The following is a 24,992-nucleotide window of genomic DNA, read 5'->3' as shown; positions in this document are numbered from 1 at the left end:
ATTAAAGCCAACAGTTTCAGACCTCATGTCTTGGTGATTTCAGGGGCATTATTATTCCTGAACGTGAGACGTTATTCAACAGCCTGGCAAACCACCAGGAGATCATCAACCAGCAAAGACCAAAGTTAGAGCAACTAGTGGAAAACCTGCAGAAGCTGCGGTTATACAACCAGATCTCTCAGTGGAACGTGCCAGACTCCAGCACCAAGAGGTGAGATAATCTTCCGATTTCTTTCATTCACCTTCCCAATCAAGCATTCCAATCTCAGGGACAATTTCCCTACAGCCCTCACAAAACTCTTGCTCTTGTGCCCTTTGATCCTATTATCTGTACCACTTGTTTATTAAATTATTCTGAGACCCCTTTTCATTTTGAATCCTTGTAAAGCACTGCGAAACTTCCTTGCGGTATATAAATTAAAGGGGTAGTTCATCTGCAAGTAAATATTTAGTATGTTATACAATGGCCAATTCTAAGCGACTTTTCAGCTGGTCTTCATTATTTATTTGTTATAGTTTTTGAATTAATTGCCTTCTTCTTCTGACTTTCCCGCTTTCAAACGGGGGTTTGACCCCATCTAACCAAGGCTACAAATATATTGTTATTGCTACTTTTTATGACTCGTCTTTCTATCCTGGCCCTCTCCTGTTCATATTCAAGTTTCTCATTTAAAGGAGAATTCAGCCTGTAACATAGAAAAACAACCCTACCCTACGTAGACCCTCCCTCCCAGCCTACCTGGTACCCGGGGCAAATGCCCCTAACTTTTTACTTACCCCTTGGTGCAGATTCTGTCCCCGGCAGTTCACGGCCGCCATCTTCGTTTCTTTGTTAAACTTCAAAAGCAAACCGTAGTTTTTGGCATGATCAGTTGGAGTAATATTCCGGTTGCGAACACGAAAGTCATGAAAATTTCCGAAAAACTTTTGTGACTTTTTTCGTGACCTTCGGCTCATGCGCAGTTTTCAAGACCGGAATATTACTCCAACTACGCTGAAAACGTCATCCTGCTTCTGAAGTTTAACGAAGAAAAGAAGATGGCGGCCGTGGACAGAATCTGCACCGATGGGTAATTAGAAAGTTAAGGGCATTTGCCCCAGGTACCAGGTAGGCTGGGAGAGGAGGCGGCAGGGGGGGGTCTACGTTGGGTAGGGAGGTATGGGTTTTTTTTGTTTGTTTTTTTTTTATAGATAAGTTTTATTTTCTACATCCCTTATGCATACAAAACAGACAATGAAGCAGACTAATCCATATAAGGTCAAATAATCAGGTATTAGGTAGAAGTTGACACAAATCATAGTATAACAGAAGTTATGGGAGGGTGTGGTTGGACACGCCAAAACATACATTTTATTAGGTTTGGGATTCGGACATTATTCCGCCTTTTTCAGCAGGATTCGACCGAATCCTTCTGCCTGGCCGAACTGAATCCGTATCGTAATTTGCATATACAAATTATGGGTGGAGAGGGAAATCTCATGACTTTTTGTCACAATACAAGGAAGTAAACAATGTTCCCCCCCTTCCCAGACCAAATTTGCATATGCAAATTAGGATTTGGTTCGGCCGAATCTTTCGCGAAGGAATCAGTGGTTCAGCCAAATCCCAATTAATGGATTCGGTGCATCTCTAATTTTTGTGTTGGAGTTTAAGGCCCATTTTCGGTCAGTGGAGTATTCAGTAACCTTCTATAGTCTGAGGATGCTTGAATCAGGAAAACTATTCCAGAGGGAGTAGAACTCGGGTCAACATCACACCATGGCCTCCGGATCTTGTCAAATTGATTCTTTTTGAAATCAATGCATGGTTGCTAGGATTATTGGATCCTAGCAACCAAGTAGCTGAAACTGCACACTGGAGAGCTGCCGAATAAAACGCTAAATAACCAAAAAGCCAAAAATAATAATAAATGAAAACCAGCTGCAAATTCTGTCAGAATATCAATATCTACATCATACTAAAAGTTAAAGGTGAACAACACCTTTAATGATGATCATCTCTTGCTTTGACTGTTAAAGGAGAACCAAACCCTTTATACTAAAATCCCCTCCCTGTTCCCTCTACATCTACCCTCTGTAAATGCCCCTACCTCTTTCCTTAGTTGCAGATTCAGCGCTTCAGAGTTCACGGGCGACATCTTCTTCTCTTCGGTAATCTTCGGGTCTTCTTCCGGCGCTTCGGTAACTTCCGTGAGTTTCAGGGCATGCGCAGTTGGAGCTGTTTTTTAACAACCGAAAGTCAAGGAAATTGCCGAAGCGCCGAAAGAAGACCTGAAGATTACCGAAGAGAAGAAGATGGCACTCGTGATGCACTGAATCTGCAACTAAGGGTAAGTAAAGTGGTAGGGGCATTTACAGAGAGTAACACCTAGGCTGGGCGGGAGCAAAGAGGGGGTCTATGTAGGGTACAGAATTTTAATATAAAGGGTTTGGTTCTCCTTTAAATTCCCTGATCAGTTGCCTTTGTTGACATGGCTCTACCACCTGGTTGTAACAAATTCCTGCACTCCCCGCTTTTCCAGTTTTGATGTCGAGTTGGAAAACATGCAGAAGACCTTGTCCCAGACCGCCATAGACACACAAACAAAACCACAGGCAAAACTCCCAGGTAAGTAACTTGCTTCCTACTCCATGTTGAATCACAAAATCATCAGTAAGGAAGCACAGAAAGGAAAATCGGCGGAAAAGTTTCTCCCATAAAAAGTGAGGGATTTTCTTTAGCCAATTCCCATTGATGCCATTACCGGATTCCTGATGTTTTCAATATGGGGCCGGCCCAGTTTCCTGACCACCTTCTGTGCACGACTGACTCTTTCCACTGGCTTCGTGTTATGGAGAAAACAGATTTCTGGCTTCACTTTCCTGTATGACTCAGTTAATCCAAAGGTCCAACAGCATTTCCCTCGTTTCACTCTCACCAGATGTTTACTGCTCTTAAAGGTGCATCATACTGACCAGCTTATTAGTGTCCTTTCCTTACAATTGTGTTCTGTTGTTACTGCTCTGCAAACCCAAGCAAGCGTTTTTCTACGTTTCATTGTAAATGATTGTCTACCCCCTAATGACGGGATGGAATGCTTTTGGCCTTAATTAGTTGCAATTGGCACTTTCTGCTGGGTCATTCTCTTGGGATGTGTGTGTTGTTATAGTTGTTCTGTTGACTTAAGCTGTTCTTTGTCCATCTGCAGCCAAGATATCCCCAGTGAAGCAGAGTCAGCTAAGAAACTTCCTAAGTAAGAGGAAAACTCCTCCAGTTCGATCTCTGGCTCCAGGTACCTTTCCAATAATTGGTAGGAAATATCTTGGAAAATCCCTGTAAGCAATAATTAAAGCATAGAGGCATCAGTCTGTTTCTTGCCTGTACAGGAGACTGTACAGCACTTTTGCCGTGCTTTATGGCAGAACGGCTATCTATATGTTTGCTGACTTGTGACGATAAATGCCTGTGACTAAGGCAAGTGGAAGCGATAACCAGGGCCAAGAAGTCACAAGCCAGTAATCCTTAAAGGAGAAGGAAAGGTTAAAACTAAGTAAGCCTTATCAAAAAGGTCCAACTGAAACAAAAGAAACACCACATTTATTTCCTTCTATTGTGTACTCATGGGCTTCTGTATCAGACTTCCTGTTTTCAGCTTAAACCTCCAGGGCTAGGGCTTGAGCATGCTTAGTTTGCTCCTCTCACCCCTCCCTTCCCTGCTGTAATCTGAGCCCAGAGCTATGAGTGAGCAGGGAGAGAGAGGCAGGAAGTGATGTCACACCAAGCTAATACTGCAGCTGCTATCCTAAACAAACAGAGCGAGATTCTAGAGCTTTTTACTCAGGTATAGTAAAGCATTTACAGAATAAATATTGTTTTATAGCTTGCACCACTGCAGCTAATCGAATGGCAATAAAATGCCTCCGTAGCTTTCCTTCTCCTTTAACGGGGAATTATTGCGAAAATGAAAATGTAATATAAGTTTCCTCATGCTGAAGTAAGCAACTTTCTAAATACAATCATTTAAAAATACTGCATTGTTTCTAAAATGTTTATCTTCACTATTCCTCTCGCAGCATTTGTTTCTCTTTATTCTGTCTTCATTCAGCAGTTGGGTGTCAGATGAATGATCCAATAGAGCTCACTGAAATAATTGATTCCAGTACAAACAAAAATGTAACAAAATAACTGCCTTTTGCACAAATTCTGCATGTAGAGAAACTGGTGATTTCAATAGTATGAGCTCTAATACATCTTCTAGGCAAAAGGAGCCCCCCTATAAGATATATTGGAGAAACCGATGCTGAAAGAAGGATAGTCAATATAAACTTGATTATTTCAGAAACGGTACTGAATCTTTATTTGATTGTATTTAGAGCGTTTCTTATTTCAGTATGATGAAGCTTATATTAAATTAAAGTTTTTGCGATAGTTCCCCTTTAAACCTTGTCTGAAGCGCTTGTTTTTGCCACTACTGCTTGGAATGGTATGTGCCAGTAGAGTAGGACTAAAGGCAACATTTGGTAGAGCAGAACCCTCAACTTTCAAAATAAAAAGAATATGCTCTGAAACTAATGAGCCACATTGATTTGCAGCCAATCTTTCCCGTTCTGCTTTCTTGGCCCCGAGCTTCTTTGAAGATCTGGATGATGTGAGCTCGACGTCTTCTCTGTCAGACATGGCCGACAATGACAATAGGAACCCTCCCCCTAAAGAAATAGAAAGGCAGGAGACCCCTCCACCCGAGAGCACCCCAGTTCGGGTACCCAAGCACGCCGCAGTGGCCCGTACAACATCTGTACAGCCTGGACTTGGCACGGCTTCTCTACCCTTTCAGTCAGGCCTGCACCCTGCTACAAGCACACGTAAGTACTTATTAGCGAAGGGAAAATATATGTATTTTATTCATGGATAGAGCATAGGAATAATAAATGGAGCTTTATATATTTCGCCTATGGGACAAAGGTGTTAGGAGAGTTGCAGTTTCCCAAGCAAATTGACCCATGCAGCTGTACAACCTGTCTGCCCAGAGTTCATTTGGCCATGCACTGCAAATTTAAAGGGATCATGTCATGGGGAAAAAAGGCATCAGTTAATAGTGCTGCTCCAGCAGAATTCTGCACTGAAATCCATTTCTCAAAAGAACAAACAGATTTGTTTATTTAGTTTTGAAATCTGACATGGGTCTAGACATATTGTGTTTCCCAGCTGCCCCCAGTCATGTGACTTGTGCTTTGATAAACTTCAGTCACTCTTTACTGCTGTACTGCAAGTTGGAGTGATATCACCCACCCCAGCAGCCGAACAACAGAACAATGAGAAAGTAACCAGATAACAGCTCCCTAACACAAGATAACAGCTGCCTGGTAGATCTAAGAACAGCACTCAATAGTAAAATCCAGGTCCCACTGAGACACATTCAGTTACATTGAGTAGGAGAAACAACAGCCTACCAGAAAGCAGTTCCATCCTAAAGCGCTGGCTCTTTCTGAAAGCACATGACCAGGCAAAATGACCTGAGATGCACCTACACACCAATATTACAGCTAAAACATACATTTGCTGGTTCGGGAATGACATTTTATATTGTAGAGTGAATTATTTGCAGTGTAAACTGTGTCATCATTTTGAAATTAAAACCGTTAGGCCTCTACAGTCAGTTACCTGTGTATGGGACCCTGAAGCACATTTACACTTTGATGCAGTCTGACACTAACAAAGTAGGGTGGGGTTAGCACAAATCGAAAATTGCCAGTTCCTCGTACTGACAAGGTTTGGCTGCAGCCACGACCTAATTTCTAGCTCAGCCTTACATGGAAAAGCGCATCATTTTTTTAACGTGGAATATTGCTTTAATGCTTCTGATTCCTTGCATTTTATTTGTTGCAGCTGTAGCTCCGTCACAGTCGATCCGAGTGATTCCTCAAGGTGCAGACAGCACTATGCTGGCCACCAAGACCGTCAAACATGGCGCCCCCAACATAACAGCTGCGCAAAAAGCTGCGGTGGCTGCCATGAGAAGACAAACTGCCAGCCAGATTCCAGGTAATTCTCCTTTCATGTATTGCTTACTAAGTACAGTATCTATATCTAATGCTGGAACTCTTAGTTACCCACCTGGTTTTATTTTCCAGCTGCCTCTTTGACCGAATCCACCTTACAGACTGTTCCCCAGGTTGTCAACGTGAAAGAGTTAAAGAATAACGGGCCTGGCCCAACCATTCCCACAGTGATAGGGTAAGCATTGAGACCAAACAACCTGCAGGTGGCTCCATCACTCACAGTCTGATGAGAAGCTAAAGCAAATCTTCCAGCAGTCTGTTTTTACACAACATATCTGTGTACAAATTAGGGATTCACCGAATTCACTATTTGGGATTCGCCCGAATCCTTGGTGAAAGATTCAGCTGAATACCGAATCAAATCCTAATTTGCATAATTTGCATATGGGCAGGAAAGGAAAAAGTGGAAAAATGTCGTCTTTTGCGATTTCCCTACCTGCGCCTAATTTACATATGCAAATTAGGATTCGGTTCAACCAGGCACAAGGATTCGGCCGAAGCTGAATCCTGCTGAAAAAGGCCCAATCCCGAATCGAATCCTGGATTGGGTGCATCCCTAGTACGAATTTAAAAGAAATCATACTGACTCGATACCATGACCAATGCTGTCAGGGCATTTCATGTTACAAAACGGAAAATACCGTCTCTGCTCTTATACAGTTTAACAAAACTGACAACTGGGTCGACTTGATCTGTGTTTTGTTTAACAGGCCTACAGTTCCCCAATCCGCTGCCCAGGTGATTCATCAAGTTTTGGCCACAGTTGGTTCCGTCCCAGCACGGCAGGTATTGAGTCTTTCTCTCCCCTTGAAATATTCAGCTTTTTTTTTTCTTATGATATTGGGTTGGGTGTGTTTTTTTTTAGGATCCTAATGCTTTAACTAACCATGGTGGCAGTTTACTACGTGATGCACTAATTTGCCCAGTGATGGGTTCTTAAAGGGATTCTGTCATGATTTTTATGATGTCGTTTTTATTTCTAAATCACGCTGTTTACACTGCAAATAATTCATTCTACCATATAAAATTTCATTCCTGAACCAGCAAGTGTATTTTGTAATATTGGTGTGTAGGTAGGGTTGCCACCTGGCCGGTATTTTACAGGCCTGGCCGGTAAAAATAATGGTTGATCCCAATGTCATTAATAGAGACCAAAGATTAATATATAGGAAGGCTGGTATTTTTTTCCAGAAAAGGTGGCAACCCTATGTGTAGGTGCATCTCAGGTCATATTGCCTGGTTATGAGCTTTCAGAAAGAGCCAGCACTTTAGGATGGAACTGCTTTCTGGCAGCCTGTTGTTTCTCCTACTCAATGTAACTGAATGTGTCTCAGCTGGACCTGGATTTTACTATTGAGTGTTGTTCTTAGATCTACCAGGCAGCTGTTATCTTGTGTTAGGGAGCTGCTATCTGGTTACCTTCCCATTGTTCTGTTGTTAGGCTACTGGGGGGGTAAAAGGAGGGGTGTGATATCACTCCAACTTGCAGTAAAGAATGACTGAAGTTTATCAGAGCACAAGTCACATGACTGGGGGCAGCTGGGAAACTGACAATATGTCTAGCCCCATGTCAGATTTCAAAATTGAATATTAAAAAATCTGTTTGCTCTTTTGAGAAATGGATTTCAGTGCAGAATTCTGCTGGAGTAGCGCTATTAACTGATGTGTTTTGGGAACAAATATGTTTTCCCATGACGGTATCCCTTTAACCCTACACTTGGTTGGTTGCTAAAGAGGAAAAATGGATGGAATTTGTTGCCTGTGTAGCTTTCAGCTTGTTTGCGGTTCTCTATTTACAGCCATGGCAGTTTGGTAATTCCAAACATGGTGCCTCTTAGGGACCCCACTTACAGGTCATGGGTTGAGCAATTGAGTCATGACCTTGTGTGGGCAGATGTGGGTGAAATATGCCTTTACTAGCTTTATAGCTTTACTGCCTATACTATACATACCTCCCAACTGTCTTGTTTTTAGAGGGACAGTCCCTCTTTTGACAGCTCAACCTGCAGTCCCTCGTTTGTAATGGAAAGTCCCAGCCAGAAAAAGAAACAGTTTCTAACAGAACAGCCACAACAGAAAATAAGATACATTTGTAACAATTCAAATGTATCTAGATGAGCAATCTAGATAACAAATAAGTAATTGTAACAATATAATGTAACAGGTCCCTTAGGAGAAGTTAGACTCACAGTTTAAAGGGCAATTCACCTTCATTAGCAAAACTGTAATGTAAACGGTTGGAAAAAACACAGAAATGTGTTCAAACTTTTATAACCTGCCAAATTTTATAAAAGGAACATGGTAATTAGGAGGTGTGGCCACAAAAAATAGACGTGGTTAAAAAAATCGACACACTACGCCTGGCAACTTTTTTTGTCCCTCTTTTTATTTCAAAATGTTGGGGAGGTATGACTATAGATAGAATTCAGTGCCTAAAGCCTTAAAAAAACAACATATACCAGCACTCCTCCATGATGCTGATATTCACAACACCTGGGCTTTCAATGGATGTGCATTAGCCTGATATTTACTGTTATTTATAAGTTGCATTCTCTCCTAGGCCGCCCCAGCTGCTCCTTTAAAGAATCCGCCTGCATCTGCCAGCAGCATTGCTCCTCAAACATGGCAGGGATCCGCTCCCAACAAACCTGCAGGTGAGCTGCAATGGAGTATGTTTTATGAATTAGCACTGCAGGACTTTTTATTCACTACATATTATATGATAAACTGTCATGGCTGTAATCCCTTTTGGACTGGACAATAATAAAAAAAAAAAACTTTTATTCCCCTAGCACAAGCAATCCCAAAATCTGATCCTTCAGCTTCCCAGGCTCCTGCTCCATCCGTCTCACAGGTCAACAAACCCGTTTCCTTTTCTCCTGCAGCGTAAGTGACATTTTACTGCAGTCTCTCTCTCTATGTCAGAAGGGATATCACTGTATAGAAGATAAAAAAAACAAAAACATCCATTAGAATGACAAAAGGGAATCCTGCTGGGAGTTTGTATTAAAGGAGACCTAAATTTGAATATGGCTAGAAATCTCTATTTTATATACCGTATATACTCGAGAATAAGCCGAGTTTTTCAGCCCCCAAAATATGCTGAAAAACTCTACCTCGGCTTATACTCGGGTCAAGCGCAAAAACAGTCGCTGGCGCCTAAGAATAGTCGCCGGCACCCAAGAATAGTCTCCAAGTATATTCGCCGGCGTCCAAGAATGGTCGCCGGCATCCAAAAATGAGACGCTGGCACCTCCAATGGGAGCAGAAACCCTCAATTTTTTGATTGAAACTTACCAGAAGCTGCTGCATTTCTCACCCTCGGCTTATACTCGAGTCAATAAGCTTTCCCAGTAAAATTAGGTACCTCGGCTTATACTCGAGTATATACGGTACTGACCTTCTAGTAGATCTGTAATAGAGTAACTAAGCTTAGGGGTTGTTAGCTCATTACTTACTTAATCTTTAGTTCTCCTTTAAATATTCTGACTTCTGTCTTGGAATAATGCAAACCGGGATCCTATTGCCCCTGAAGCAGACAAATGTTTTCCTACAGAAGCTAGTTGTTACAGGAAAATAAATCATCCTCATTCCCTCGCTTTTATCTTTGTCTTCACAGCGGTGGTTTCAGTTTCAGCAATGTGACTCCTGCTCCCGTTACATCAGCCCTTGGAAGCAGCTCTGCAGGTAAGTCACCCTGGGAAATCGTTTTCTATAAATGCAGCACTTCTGTATGACACAACGGTCTAAGACACACAGTGATGAGCTCACAGTGACATCATAGGAAGTGTTTTTTGAGTCTTGCAGTGCAGTTACTGAGCTGTAAACAGAGCAGAGACCTGCGATTGAATGAATTACTGGCACTTTGAGTACCTAGCCCACCTTGATTATCCCAAGGATAGAACAAAGCTCCTGCTTCCATGTTTAATCACCATCTCTAATTGAGCAAAGCATCTCATGCCTAAAAGAAGAAGAACCAAGCTGAAAAACACAGAAAACACATAGGCCATACACCGGCCTATAAAAGCTGCAGACTGACCGAGTTGGCAGCTTATTGGCTGGTGTGTGGGGCCCTCTGACAGGCTTCCATGATCGATATCTGGCCAAGAGTTTGGCAGGGGTAAAATTCTCGTTGGATCATGGACCATATGTGTTCATTGATGCTGTCCCGCAATCCGCCCGCCCTGATCCAATCGTTGGGCCATGGGGCCTACAATTGGATCAGCCCGATATCACTCACCTTGAAGGTGGGCATATAGAGGGCAGATCCACTCGTTTTGAGAACTCGCCAAACGAGCGGATCTCTGTGTATGACCAGCTATACACTTTTCTTCATTGTCTGCTTGAGGGACACAAGAACAGTAGGTAACGGCTATAATCCACTGTTCCTGTGTCCCCCAAGAGACTGAAGAGAAAGAGATTTAACAGTGAGTAAATAAAATCTCCTTTTCTCTGACACCTCCAGGCATTCTGTTCTAGGGAAAGTTACCAAGATCATAGATTTCGGACTAGGGTACCCGGGGCCCAATGGGGGGGTGAAGGCCACAACCCCATTCCCCCACCATATTTCTCACTTACTTTTTGCAGACGCAATAACGGGTTTTGGGGGAGTGGGGAGCACTGCAATGTAGTTGCAATATCTTTCTATAGAGACCTACATTGTTAGGGTGGTATAGTTTTCCTTTAAAGCCATCCCCTGACCCCCAACAGTGACATTAATAAAAAATAATTACAAATATAAGAAGCCCAGGAATCTCTTTGTTGTCTTTCAGCCTGTAACCTGTTATTAATGACACTTGCTCCACTAGATCTCTTTGCACGGTAAAATCACAGACTGCAATTTTCTCTTCTCCTCTTTCAGGTTGTGCAGCTACTGCAAGGGATTCTAACCAAGCGTCCTCTTATATGTTTGGAGGAACCGGCAAGTCTTTAGGATCAGAAGGATCATTTTCCTTTGCATCACTTAAACCAGCCTCCTCCTCCTCTAGTTCTTCCGTTGTGGAACCTACAATGAGCAAACCCAGTGTCGTTACAGCCGCATCAACTACAGCAACTGTTACTAGCACTACAGCAGCAAGCAGCAAACCCGGGGAGGGACTCTTTCAAGGGTTTTCAGGTGGAGAGACATTAGGAAGCTTCTCAGGCCTGCGAGTTGGTCAGGCTGATGAGGCATCTAAGGTGGAAGTGGCCAAAACACCCACCGCTGCACAGCCAGTCAAGTTACCCAGTAACCCAGTGTTGTTTAGTTTCGCTGGAGCCCCACAGCCTGCAAAGGTCGGAGAAGCACCCTCCACAACTAGCAGCACCTCTGCTTCTTTATTTGGAAATGTACAGTTAGCAAGTGCTGGATCCACAGCGAGTGCATTCACCCAAAGTGGGAACAAGCCAGCCTTCACTTTTGGGATACCACAGAGCACTTCTACCACAGCAGGAGCTTCCTCTGCAATTCCAGCCTCTTTCCAAAGCCTTCTGGTTTCAGCAGCTCCCGCGACAACAACTCCTTCAGCTCCCATCAACAGCGGACTGGATGTTAAACAGCCAATAAAGCCTTTGTCTGAACCTGCAGATTCATCCTCTTCCCAGCAACAAACACTGACCACTCAGTCAGCAGCTGAACAGGTTCCCACAGTGACCCCTGCAGCAACAACTGCCACTGCTTTGCCTCCTCCTGTACCAACCATTCCTTCCACTGCTGAAGCAAAAATAGAAGGAGCTGCTGCTCCCGCAATCCCTGCCTCAGTCATTTCAAGTCAGACTGTACCTTTCACATCCACAGTGCTTGCGTCCCCTTTAGCAAGTACCCCGGCTGGAGGTCCTACCTCCCAGGTGCCAGTGCTAGTCACAACTGCACCCCCTGTTACCACTGAAAGCGCACAGACTGTTTCTCTAACAGGACAACCAGTTGCTGGAAGTTCTGCATTTGCTCAGTCAACTGTAACTGCAGCGTCCACTCCAGTATTTGGCCAAGCACTAGCTTCAGGTGCAGCTCCCTCTCCTTTTGCTCAGCCAACCAGTAGTTCCGTCAGTACATCAGCCAATAGCAGCACCGGATTTGGCACATCTGCATTTGGTGCGACAGGTGGGAACGGAGGCTTTGGACAGCCCTCTTTTGGTCAAGCTCCTTTATGGAAAGGTCCTGCCACCTCACAAAGTACTTTACCTTTCTCGCAGCCTACTTTTGGAACCCAGCCTGCTTTTGGGCAACCAGCAGCATCGACTGCTACATCGAGCGCTGGCAGCCTTTTTGGGTGCACCAGCAGCGCTAGTTCCTTTTCTTTTGGGCAGGCATCCAATACTAGCGGCACATCCACTTCAGGAGTACTCTTTGGACAAAGCAGTGCCCCAGTCTTTGGGCAGAGTGCCGCATTTCCCCAAGCTGCCCCTGCGTTTGGAAGTGCCAGTGTCTCTACAACCACCACCGCATCGTTTGGTTTTGGCCAACCAGCAGGTAAAGTTATGCCACCAACCATCCATTTTGTTATGCCACCAACCATCCATATGTACCAAGCAATCATGGTTTCTCTTTCTGTAGGATTTGCTTCTGGCACTTCTGGTTCCTTGTTCAATCCATCGCAGAGCGGCAGCACCAGTGTCTTTGGACAGGTAAGGGTGTGCTAATATATATGATAACATATACCATTGCCAGGCAGACCTACACTCAGGAACACTTTCTTGAGCATTTCTGAGTAGAGGGTTTACGGGGGGAACCATCACGAAAATTAAAATTTAATACAAGCTCCTTCATACCGAAGTAAGAAACTTTCTAAATATAATCAATTAAAAATTCTGCTTTGTTTCTGAAATAATAAAGTTCATGTTCAATATTCCTCTCTCAGCATCTGGTTCCCTTCATTCTCTCTTCATGCAGCAGTTGGGTGTCAGATGAATGATCCAATATATCTTATGGGGGGATTCCTTTCCTAGCAGATGTATTAGAGCTCACTCAAATAACTGATTCCAGCACAAACAAAATCTAACAAAATAACTGCCTTTTGCACAAATTCTGCATGTAGAGAGACAGGATTTCTGGTGATTTTAATAGAACGAGCTCTAATACATCTTCTAGGCAAAAGGAGCCCCTAATTTATCTGATATTAAAGGGAGCCCCCCTATAAGATATATTGGATCATTCATCTGACACCCAACTGCTGCATGAAGACACAATGAAGAGAAACAGATGCTCAGAGAAGAATAGCGAAGATAAACTTGATTATTTCAGAAACAATGCAGAATTTTTAATTGATTGTATTTAGAAACATTCTTATTTCAGAATGATGAAGCTTATATGAAATTTACATTTTTGCAATAGTTGCCCTTTAAGCAGCACATTTCCCGTAGTTCCCATGCTTTCTTCCGAAATACAAAACCATTCCTGTTCCCGATATCTGCTCTTCAGTTCCCAAAAGTACCTTTAATTTTGTCTGAGTTGTGTGCTGCGGAATGCCCATAAATCTGGTACCTTAAAGCAGCTGTTAGTATGAAACAGAAACCTTTAGCACTGGTTTCTCGACAACTCAATGCTTTATGTATAACCTCGGCCTACATTATATCCTTGTGCTGTAGTCACTACACATGGGAGTATTGAGGCTAAATATCTACGTCAGGATATATGCATATTAGTAGCACCATGTGTATTCTTTAATACACAATACTTATGCACCGAACCCAGGATTCAGTTCGGTATTCGGACAGAATTTGACCTTTTTCACCAGGATCCTAATCCTAATTTGAATATGCAAATAAGGGGTGGGGAGGGAAGTTGCGTGACACTTTTTTTCACAAAACAAGGAAGTAAAAAGTGTTTTCCCCTACCCACCCCTAATTGGCATATGCAATTAGGATTCAGTTCGGTATTCGGCTGAATCTTTCGCGAACAATTCTGGTGGTTCGGCTGAATCCAGAATAGTGGATCCCTAATACACAATAAACCCAAAGTGATTCTTTTCCTTGTGTTTCTGCAGCAGCCAGCGTCTTCCAGTGGGGGCCTGTTTGGAGCAGGCAGCGGCGGAGCAAGTACAGTAGGGTTATTCAGCGGCCTCGGAGCAAAACCCAGCCAGGAAGCCGCCAACAAGAATCCTTTTGGGTCTCCAGGTTCCTCTGGTTTTGGCTCAGCCGGAGCATCTAGTAAGTGCCACTTGTTACAGCTGAAACTCTCTGTACAACAAAAGAGACTGTGAGTCTCATGATACAAGCAAGGTGCATGTTTACAAGGGCCAAAGCATCTATAGTTTAAGGGGTACTATCACGCAAATGAAAATGTAATATAAGCTTCCTCATATTGATGTAAGAAGCTTTCTAAATACAATCAATTAAAAATTCTGCATCGTTTCTGAAATAATCAAGTAAAATCTCGGCATCTGTTTCTTCTGTCTTCATTCAGCAGTTGAGTGTCAGATGACTAATCTAATATTTGTTATAGGGGGGAGGCTCCTTTCCTAGCAGATCTGTTAGAGCTCAGTCAAATAACCAGTACAAACAAAATGTAACAAAACAACTGCCTTTCTCCAGTGTCGGATTGGGGGACACAGGAACAGTGGGGGTGTAGCTGGTACCACTAGGTAAAACTAGCTCCTCCCCTGTCAGCTATACCCCCCGTTCAGATTTTTTGTTGTGTCCTCAAGGGGTAGGACAGTAGTACCTCTCGCACAATTCCACCTCCGAGAGCTTCAATGGAACCTCCTATCATCTTGGAAGAAGAAACCTCTCCTTCGGATGATTCAAATTTCCAAAAGGACTCGGTCTTCCCTAGCCTGGTGGTTGAAAATCGACAATCTCACGGAAGACCACTAGGAAGCCCAAGGTGGCTTGGCTAGGTGGCTGGAGGGCAGAACAGCTCAAGGCCTTTCGTCAAGGGAGGAGAGCAGGCTTTCCATCAACCTGTTCAAGCAATTCGGCTGTGTAAGACAGCGACCTGGACATCGATCCATTCATTTGCAAAATTTTACCATTTTGATACGTTTGTGGCCTCTGACACACGCTTCAGCAGGAAGGTCCTTTAGGCTGCGTTGGCAAATTCCTCGTAAGCCTATCCTTCCCACCCTATCTTAAGGGGCAGCTTTGGTACGTCCCCACTGTTCCTGTGTCCCCCCACGCGACTGAAGAGAGAGAGATTTAACGGTGAGTACACAAAATCTCCTTTTTGCACAAATTCTGCATGTAGAGAGACATGTCTGGTGAGTTTAATAGAGTGAGCTCGAATACATCTTCTAGGCAAAAGGAGCTCCCCTATAAGATATATTGGATCTAACTGTCAATTAATATCTGACACCCAACTGCTGCATGAAGACAGAATGAAGAGAAACAGATGCTGAGAGAGGAATAGTGACGATAAACTTGATTAATTCAGAAACATTGCAGTATTTTTAATTGATTGTATTGAGAATATACTCACTATGCTGAAGCTTGTATTAAAGGGATACTGTCATGGGAAATTTTTTTTTTTTTTTTTTCAAAACGCATCAGTTAATAGTGTTGCTCCAGCAGAATTCTGCACGGAAATCCAATCCAATTCTCAAAAGAGCAAACAGATTTTTTTTTTTTGTACTTAATTTTGAAATCTGACATGGGGCTAGACATATTGTCAGTTTCTCAGCTGCCCCCAGTCATGTGACTTGTGCCTGCACTTTAGGATGGAACTACTTTCTGGCAGGCTGTGTGGACACAAAATAAAAGCTTATTAGCAGTTATTCTGCCTGTTGTATGTTTTCCCATCTTCTCTGATACAGTTACATGATTTATGGATATCAGGACCGAGTATCCAGAGGAATTACATACTAACAGCCTTCTAATCAAAGATAAACAACTGACGGTGTGCACCTCCATTGGACTTTCTGGCAGGCTGTTGTTTCTCCTAATCAATGTAACTGAATGTGTCTCAGTGGGACCTGGATTTTACTATTGAGTGTTGTTCTTAGATCTACCAGGCAGCTGTTATTTTGTGTTAGGGAGCTGCTATCTGGTTACCTTCCCATTGTTCTGTTGTTGGGCTGCTGGGGGGAAAGGGAGGGAGTGATATCACTCCAACTTGCAGTAAAGAGAGACTGCTGTTTATCAGAGCACAAGTCACGTGACTGGGGGCAGCTAGGAAACGGAGAATATGTCTAGCCCCATGTCAGATTTCAAACATTTAAATTTTCTCGATAGTTCCCCTTTAATCTGGGGACAGTAGCTCAAGTAGGTCACACGGTGCCTCTGCTGTCAGATTATTGGATGTCCTTGATGATGTAGCAGATAGCTGGCTGCTGTTGTAGTCCCTGTGGGAGCTGGGAGACGTTCTCTGCATTGCAGATCTCTGCAAAACCCGCTCCTTTCTGCATTAAAGGGATAGGTCACCTTTACAAGGCACCTGGTTGTTACAGTTGAACAGGGTGGTTCCATCTGTAGAACGTCTTATTCCTAACAACTTTCAGTTGGTCTTTTTTATATATATATATATATATATATATATATATATATATATATATATATATATATATATATATATATATATATATATATATATATATTTTTCAAATTGTCATCTACTTCTTTTCTGCTTTCCAATGGGGTCACTGACACCAGCAGCTAAAAAAAAAATGATTACTCCTATAATTTTATTGTTGTTATTACTTTCCTTTAACCGTCGGCTTTCAGTAGACTAGTGCAGGTCGAGTATTGAATCTGGCCAGTGGTCTGCACCAGACTCTTATCAGAACGTCTGATCTCCCTGTTAAAGGGGCGGTTCACCTTTAAGTTAACTTTTAGTATGCTCTAGAATGGCCAATTCTAAGCAACTTTTCAATTGGTCTTCATTTTTTCTTTGTTTTAGTTTTTAAATGATTTTCTTATGATTCTTTCCAGCTTTCAAATGGGGGTCACTGACCCCCCATCTATAAAAAAAAATAAATGCTCTGTAAAGTTACAAACGTATTATTTGTAATTTTTTATTGCTCCTCTTTCTATTCAGTCCCTCTCCTATTCATATTCCAGTAGGGATGCACTGAATCCATTTGGCCGAATCCCTGAATCCTTGGTGAAAGATTCGGCTGAATGCCGATCTGAATCCTAATTTGCATATGCAAATTTGGGCCAGGAAAGGAAAAAAGTGGGGGAAAAAATCTTTTGTGACGAAAAGTCACGTGATTTCCCCACTCGCCCCTAATTTACATATGCAAATTAGGATTCGGTTCATCCAGGCACAGGGATTCGGCCGAATCCTGCTGAAAAAAGCAGTATACCAAACCAAATCCTGGATTCGGTGCATCCCTATATTCCAGTCTCTTATTCAAATCGATACATGGTTGCTAGGGTAATATAGACCCTAGCAACCAGATTGCTGAAATAGTAGACTAGAGAGCCACAAATAATAATAAAAAAAAAAAATGAAAACCAATTGCAGATTGTCTCAGAATATCACCCCTACATCATACTAACAGTTAATTTAAAGGTGACCAACCCCTTTAATTGCAGATTCCAGCAACCTGTTTGGCAACAGCGGAGCCAAGGCTTTTGGGTTTGGCGGCACATCGTTTGGGGATAAACCCTCTGCGACATTCAGTGCAGGCGGCAGCGTGGCCTCCCAGGGATTCAGCTTCAACAGCCCCACTAAGACAGGTATTGTACTTTCGGTGGGAGCTTCCATACTGTTTTCTTTAGGCCATACAACATAGATGCAGTCAGGCCCAGACAGTGCATGTCACAAGAATCTGGATTGAGCAATGTGGCTCCTGTGTGGTCAGGCACAAATGATGGCTTTCTTGCTTTCCATGGTAACCACAAATTACTATCCAGCAAAGGAAATGTCTGACAGTGTCCTTCCTGTGCCCTTTTATTAAAGGGATACAGTCATGGGAATTTTTTTTTTTTCCAAATGCATCAGTTAATAGTGCTGCTCCGGCAGAATTCTGCACTGAAATCCATTTCTCAAAAGAGCAAACAGATTTTTTTATATTCAATTTTGAAATCTGACATGGGGCTAGACATATTGTCCGTTTCCCAGCAGCCCGCGGTTATGTGACTTGTGCTCTGATAAACTTCAATCACTCTTTACTGCTAGTTGAAGTGATATCACCCACCCCAGCAGCCTAACAACAGAAGAATGTGAAGGTAACCAGATAGCAGCTCCCTAACACAAGTTGGTAGATCTAAGAACAGCACTCAATAGTAAAATCCAGGTCCCACTGAGACACATTCAGTTACATTGAGTAGGAGAAACAACAGCCTGCCAGAAAGCAGTTCCATTATGTAGTGCTGGCTCTTTCTGAAATCACATGACCAGGCAAAATGACCTGAGATGCACCTACACACCAATATTACAACTAAATACACTTGCTGGTTCAGGAATTAAATTTTATATTGTAGAGTGAATTAGTGTAATTTAGAAATAAACCCGACAGAATCCCTTTAAGACTTGCAATTGGCCGTTTGTTGAATGTACATTTATTCCCTTGGCTCACGGAGAGGAAGCAATGGGCACTTTGCTGACTGTCAGATCTATATTTTGCTGCCTTTCCTGTTCCTTAGCTCTGTCCCTATACAGCAGGGATTTCCCCAGGCTTTAATTATCGGCAGGCGTCGGGTCTTTATTAAACAAGCCCGTAAACTAATCTCCAAACCAACACAATCAATAATTCAAGGGCAGCTTTTATTTATTATGGGGACGGGAACGGATGCCTACACAGATCTGACCCTTGACGGAATGTTAACCTTTCACTCTTCAAAGGCCTGTGTGATGTTAAAGGAGAACTAACCCCTAAAAAATGAATATGGATAAAAATGGCATGTTTTATATAGTGAACTTATTGCACGAGGCTAAAGTTTCAGCTTGTCAATAGCAGCAATGATCCAGGACTTCAAACTTGTCACAGGGGGTCACCATCTTGGAAAGTGTCTGTGACACTCACATGCTCAGTGGGCTCTGATTGGCTGTTGAGAAGCTAAGCTTAGGGCTCGTCACTAATTATCCAGCAGAAAATGAGCTTCCCCTGTAATATAAGCTGATGCTACAGGTTTGCTGATTATTCAATTCTGATGCTAATTGCACTGGTTTCTGTGCTGCCATGTAGTAATTATCTGTATTAATTACTAATCAGCCTTATATTGTGACATTTCTATTCTATGTGTACTGTATATTGTGAGTGGGTCCCTAAGCTCAGTAAGTGACAGCAGCACAGAGCATGTGCAATGAATCAGCAGAAAAGAAGATGGGGAGCTACTGGGGCATCTTTGGAGACACAGATCTTTACTGTTAAAGGGTTGTGGTTGCCTTGGGCTGGTACAGAAACACAAAACATCATGTACAACATTTCTAGCTACTTCTTTAGTTAGGCTTTAGTTCTCCTTTAAGCTTACGTTATCATGACTGTGTATAAGAAAAGCACTGGCAGGAATAGCCTCAAGGTTACTGGTGAGGGTTACTGGTCCCTGGGCCTCTAAATGGTTATATGAGTCTTGCTTAGGGGAAACAAGTGCTTATTCTGAAAAGCCGGATCTCTGTAGAGGAAGTCGATATACCGTATATGCAGCCCTGCACTTCCTACATTTAGCCCACAGTCACACTGATACCGTTACTTATGTTCATGTACTTCCATATCACAGGGTTAGTTTATATTTCTTACATGTAACTACTTCAGCTATAACATCTAAGTTACATATAATAGTTACATATAGCTTATTGTGTGCCCAGAACATTCCTTCTCTGTATATTTGTATTTATACATATGGGAGGAGGTGCCATATTGATTCCCTTAGACAGTACAGTATGAGGGTATAGCTTATTGTGTGCCCAGAACATTCTTTCTCTGTATATTTGTATTTATACATATGGGAGGAGGAGGTGCCATATTGATTCCCTTAGACAGTACAGTATGAGGGTATAGTTTTTTGTGTGCCCAGAACATTCCTTCTCTGTATATTTGTATTTATACATATGGGAGGAGGGAGGTGCCATATTGATTCCCTTAGACAGTACAGTATGAGGATATAGCTTATTGTGTGCCCAGAACATTCCTTCTCTGTATAGTTGTATTTATACATATGGGAGGAGGAGGTGCCATATTGATTCCCTTAGACAGTACAGTATGAGGGTATAGTTTTTTGTGTGCCCAGAACATTCCTTCTCTGTATAGTTGTATTTATACATATGGGAGGAGGTGCCATATTGATTCCCTTAGACAGTACAGTATGAGGGTATAGCTTATTGTGTGCCCAGAACATTCTTTCTCTGTATATTTGTATTTATACATATGGGAGGAGGAGGTGCCATATTGATTCCCTTAGACAGTACAGTATGAGGGTATAGTTTTTTGTGTGCCCAGAACATTCCTTCTCTGTATATTTGTATTTATACATATGGGAGGAGGGAGGTGACATATTGATTCCCTTAGACAGTACAGTATGAGGGTATAGCTTATTGTGTCCCCAGAACATTCCTTCTCTGTATATTTGTATTTATACATATGGGAGGAGGAGGTGCCATATTGATTCCCTTAGACAGTACAGTATGAGGGTATAGCTTATTGTGTGCCCAGAACATTCCTTCTCTGTATATTTGTATTTATACATATGGGAGGAGGAGGTGCCATATTGATTCCCTTAGACAGTACAGTATGAGGGTATAGCTTATTGTGTGCCCAGAACATTCCTTCTCTGTATATTTGTATTTATACATATGGGAGGAGGTGCCATATTGATTCCCTTAGACAGTACAGTATGAGGGTATAGCTTATTGTGTGCCCAGAACATTCCTTCTCTGTATATTTGTATTATACATATGGAAGGAGGTGCCATATTGATTCCCTTAGACAGTACAGTATGAGGGTATAGCTTATTGTGTGCCCAGAACATTCCTTCTCTGTATAGTTGTATTTATACATATGGGAGGAGGTGCCATATTGATTCCCTTAGACAGTACAATATGAGGGTATAGCTTATTGTGTGCCCAGAACATTCCTTCTCTGTATATTTGTATTTATACATATGGGAGGAGGTGCCATATTGATTCCATTAGACAGTACAGTATGAGGGTACAGCTTATTGTATATAGTAGAGTGTTACCCACATTTGTTATTACTGTGAGTGTTTCATTGTGTCTCCTTTCTCCTCCCTTTTCTCACCCCCCCCCCCTTTTTATTGCCTCTGTTTTGCTCAGGTGGCTTTGGCGCTGCTCCGGTGTTCGGCAGCCCTCCAACATTTGGGGGATCCCCAGGTTTCGGAGGGTCGCCAGCATTCGGTACAGCGGCAGCCTTTTCAAACACTCTGGGCTCGACGGGAGGCAAAGTGTTCGGCGAGGGGACTTCTGCAGCCACCACAGGAGGATTTGGGTAAGTCTATACCGGGGATTATAAATTTATTATATACAGTCTGATCATGTGACCACAGCCTCGTATTTAATGCGACTATTTACAAACAGGAAGGCTATTTTACGGTGGCATGTGTCTAATCCAAATATGGGGAGGTTTAATGTATATTTTCCTCTGTTGCAGTTTTCTTTAGCTTCTATGGAGGGTTTCCGTAATGAACCTTGGGACCCCCACATGGCCACACCTCTTTCCACCCAAAGCCTGTCCCCTATCCACCTAAACCTCGGCCAATTACTGGTTCAGGCCCCTTTCCTTGACCCGGTCCCTGGCGATCTCCTGCCTGTCGCCCTCATGGACCTTGTGTCTGCGTGAAGGTGTCTGGCTGGTCCTGCCTGAACATCACTCCGAAATTCCTGAGCACAACCTTCATTATCTAATGATGTTACAAGTCTAAGATTCATAGGGAATAGCTAGTTATTATACAAGGTACAGCCCATCAGAAATCATACATACATCTGTTTGCTCATAGTCTGTACAGAGAGATCCCATAAAACTATGGCAGCATAGGTATTCCCTGTACTAAGCACAATTCAGCAGGAACAGTCCCCATAAGTTTGCTCATAGCCTGTATAAAGAGCATAGAATTGTCAGTAGAGATACTACGCACAATTCAGCAGGAACCTCTAGCTGTACAGCAGTCGACCACACTAATAGCAATTATTATTTATATCATGACCCTACCCCCTCCTGTTTCTTTCTAACCTATAACTTCTCACAGATTTGGATCCAACAGCAGCACCGCTGCATTCGGGAGCTTAGCCACCCAAAACACCCCGACCTTCGGCTCTATTTCCCAGCAGAGCCCTGGGTTTGGAGGTCAGAGCAGTGGATTCTCAGGGTTTGGGGCCGGCCCAGGAGCAGCTGCAGGAAACACTGGAGGTAGGTAGCGGCTCCTCATCCAGCCCGTGTAATAAATATGTGCTGGCTCTTACTCAATGAACTCCTCATAATGTCTCCTTCTTCTTCCTCTTTCTTTCTTAGGGTTTGGCTTTGGTGTTTCAAATCCGTAAGTATCAGTCAATATACAGGGAACATTCGATCTTTATAATCCACAATCTTCCATTGCTGCTGAATGTTTCATCCCCTGATTATTTGTAACCAGCACCCACTATAATTGACTCTTCATCAGCCACCAGCACCCATATTTATAAATGCACCCACTTTATAAATGACACTTTTTCATTGCTTCGTGCTACTGTTCCTTTAAGAACAAAATCTAGGTCCATGCAATCAGCCATTTTTGGGTAAAATGCCTCCTCGCAGGTTAAATTGTTGGATGGGCGGTCAATATGTTGGGCACCCAGTATGGCAAATCTGTCCCCAGATGTTACAGCATCAGAGCAGAGCATTGTGGGAGTTGTAGTCCAACAACCTCCATGGTTAAAGAACTGATTTATATAGTGAGAATCATGTTATTGTGTCTCTGTTGGTCACATTTCTCTCTCGCTTGTTTTACAGCACGTCGCCTGGATTTGGAGGCTGGAGGAGCTGAGAGAAGTAAGAAGAAGTCGAGTTGTTATACGACCCCCTGTATTGTACCTGTCACAGTGTAGCCTGTTTATATGTTTCCCATCCAGTAGGACTCGCGCTATTTTATCTGACTTTCTCCCGAATAAAAGCTCTTGTTCTACTTCTCTGCATATCTGTCATTTGTGTGGGGGGTCAGCTTTTTAAGATAAAACCCCCTGTTCCTAAAGGGATCATTATTAGAGTCAGGGTACACATTCAGAATCGGGGAGATTAGTCACCCGGCTACAAATATCCTCTTCTTCAGGCGACTAATCACCCCGAACTGCCTCCCACCGGCTAGAATGTAAATCACCAGCGGGATGGAACACTTTTCCAAAGTTGTCTTCTAGCCGGCTGTCAGCATTTTGGGGAGATTAATCTCCCCGAAGAAGGAGATTAGGCGCCCCCGAAGAAGATTAGTCGCCCCTGAAGAAGAGGAAATGAGTCCCCCCCCCCCGAAAAAGGAGATTAGTTGCCCCGAAAAAGAGGGAATTCGTCCCCCCCGAAGAAGAAGAGATTAGTCGCCCCAAAGGAGATTAGTCGCCCCGAAAAAGAGATTAGTGTCGCCCGGAGAAGAGATTAGTCTCCCCCAAAAGGAAGAGATTAGTCGCCCCGGAGAAGAGATTAGTCGCCCTGAAGAAGAGGAGATTAGTCTCCCATAAGAAGAGATTAGTCGCGCCGAAGAAGAGGAGAGAAGAAGAGTAAATTAGTCGCCCCGAAGAAAAGATTAGTCGCCACCATGAAGAAAATAGTCGCCCCGAAGAAGAGGAGATTAGTCGCCCCCAAGAAGAAGAGGAGATTAGTCGCCCCCAAGAAGAAGAGGAGATTAGTTGGAAAGAAGAAGAAGGCAAATAATTCTAAAACTATTAATAAATAATGAAGACCAACTAAAAAGTTTCTTAGGATTGGCCATTCTATAACATACTAAAAATGAACTTTGGTTAAAGGGATTGTTCACCTTTGTGTATGATGTAGAAAGTGATAATCTCAGAAAATTTGCTATTGCTTTGTTATGTGTGATGTTTGAGTTATTTAACTTTTTATTCAGCAGCTCTCCAGTTTGCAATTTCAGCAGTCTGGTTGCTAGGGTCCAAATTACCCTAGCAACTTTAACAGACTGGAATATGAATAGGACGGGATCTGAATAGAAGGATCAGTAATAAAAAGTAGCAATAACAATACATTTGTAGCCTTACAGAGCATTTGTTTTTAGATGGGGTCAGTGACCCCCGTTTGAAAGGTTCAGAAGAAGGCAAATAATTGAATAACTATAAAAAAGAAAAAATGAAGACCAATTGAAAAGTTAAGAATGGGCCATTCTATAAAACAGTAAATGTTAATTTAAAGGTGAACCACCCCTATAATTAAGTGGGAGTCGTGCCTGTTTGTTGGTTGGTTGTGATTAACCTCTTCTTGTCCGGGTGTGAGGACGTCTCCTGCTGCTTTGTGCCTTATTTTCAGCCCACGTTGTTTTGTCTCGAGTTCCTTGTGAGACCAGCGACATCCTTGTCTGTGTCTATTTAAATCATCAGATTATTTCATGAGCTTCTCTTGCAGGTGTCAGCGAGATCTCTGCCCCTGTTTATATATAGAAGGAATGTGCCCCTGACCTCTCCTGTCTCTTCTTCCTGTGATACTCAGTAGTCATTGCCTGCGGCCCATAACCTTCCTCTCATATGTCCTCCATGCTGCAGTCTCTGTAAGGGACAGCTCACCTTAAACTTAATGTTATAGAAGGGCTAATTCTAAGCAACTTTTCAATTGGTCTTCGTTTTTTTTAATCATTTTCCTTCTTCTTCTGACTCTTTCCAGCTTTTGAAAGGGGGTCACTGACCCCATCTAAAAGAAACAAATGCTCTGTAAGGCTACACATGTATTGTTATTGCTACTTTTTATTCAGATCCTCTCCTATTCATATTCCAGTCCCTTATTCAAATCAATACATGGTTGCTAGGGGAATTCGGACCCCGGCAACCAGATGGCTGAAATTGAAAATTGGGAGAGCTGCCGAGCAAAAAGCGAAATAACTCGATACAATATGAAAATCAATTGCAAAAGGGGTAAGTTAAAACTTTCAGTATGTTATAGAATGGCTAATTCTAAGCA

General features: G+C 42.7%; 1 protein-coding gene across 3 annotated transcripts in view; it reads left to right on the top strand.

Moving 5' to 3' along the window:
• Positions 1-23,007, top strand: part of nup214.L (nucleoporin 214 L homeolog) — a 42,745-nt gene extending 19,738 nt beyond the window's left edge. For 2 of the 3 annotated variants that reach the window (XM_041571892.1, NM_001086197.1), the window contains 18 exon segments: positions 44-211; positions 2,523-2,608; positions 3,189-3,272; positions 4,573-4,842; positions 5,867-6,022; positions 6,112-6,214; positions 6,750-6,825; positions 8,600-8,693; positions 8,832-8,925; positions 9,659-9,726; positions 10,901-12,487; positions 12,572-12,642; positions 14,001-14,163; positions 17,488-17,631; positions 21,167-21,338; positions 22,096-22,256; positions 22,359-22,383; positions 22,836-23,007. In XM_041571892.1, coding sequence (XP_041427826.1) covers positions 44-211; positions 2,523-2,608; positions 3,189-3,272; positions 4,573-4,842; positions 5,867-6,022; positions 6,112-6,214; positions 6,750-6,825; positions 8,600-8,693; positions 8,832-8,925; positions 9,659-9,726; positions 10,901-12,487; positions 12,572-12,642; positions 14,001-14,163; positions 17,488-17,631; positions 21,167-21,338; positions 22,096-22,256; positions 22,359-22,383; positions 22,836-22,869 — 3,556 coding nt within the window. In that variant the 3' untranslated portion in view covers positions 22,870-23,007. 3 annotated transcript variants of the gene reach the window in all.
• Positions 23,008-24,992: the final 1,985 nt, after the last annotated feature.

The sequence above is a fragment of the Xenopus laevis genome, chromosome 8L, assembly GCF_017654675.1.
Source record: "Xenopus laevis strain J_2021 chromosome 8L, Xenopus_laevis_v10.1, whole genome shotgun sequence".
Lineage (NCBI taxonomy): Eukaryota > Metazoa > Chordata > Amphibia > Anura > Pipidae > Xenopus > Xenopus laevis.
Note: the sequence above shows the minus strand (reverse complement) of the source record. Positions and strands in the feature narration are given on the sequence as shown.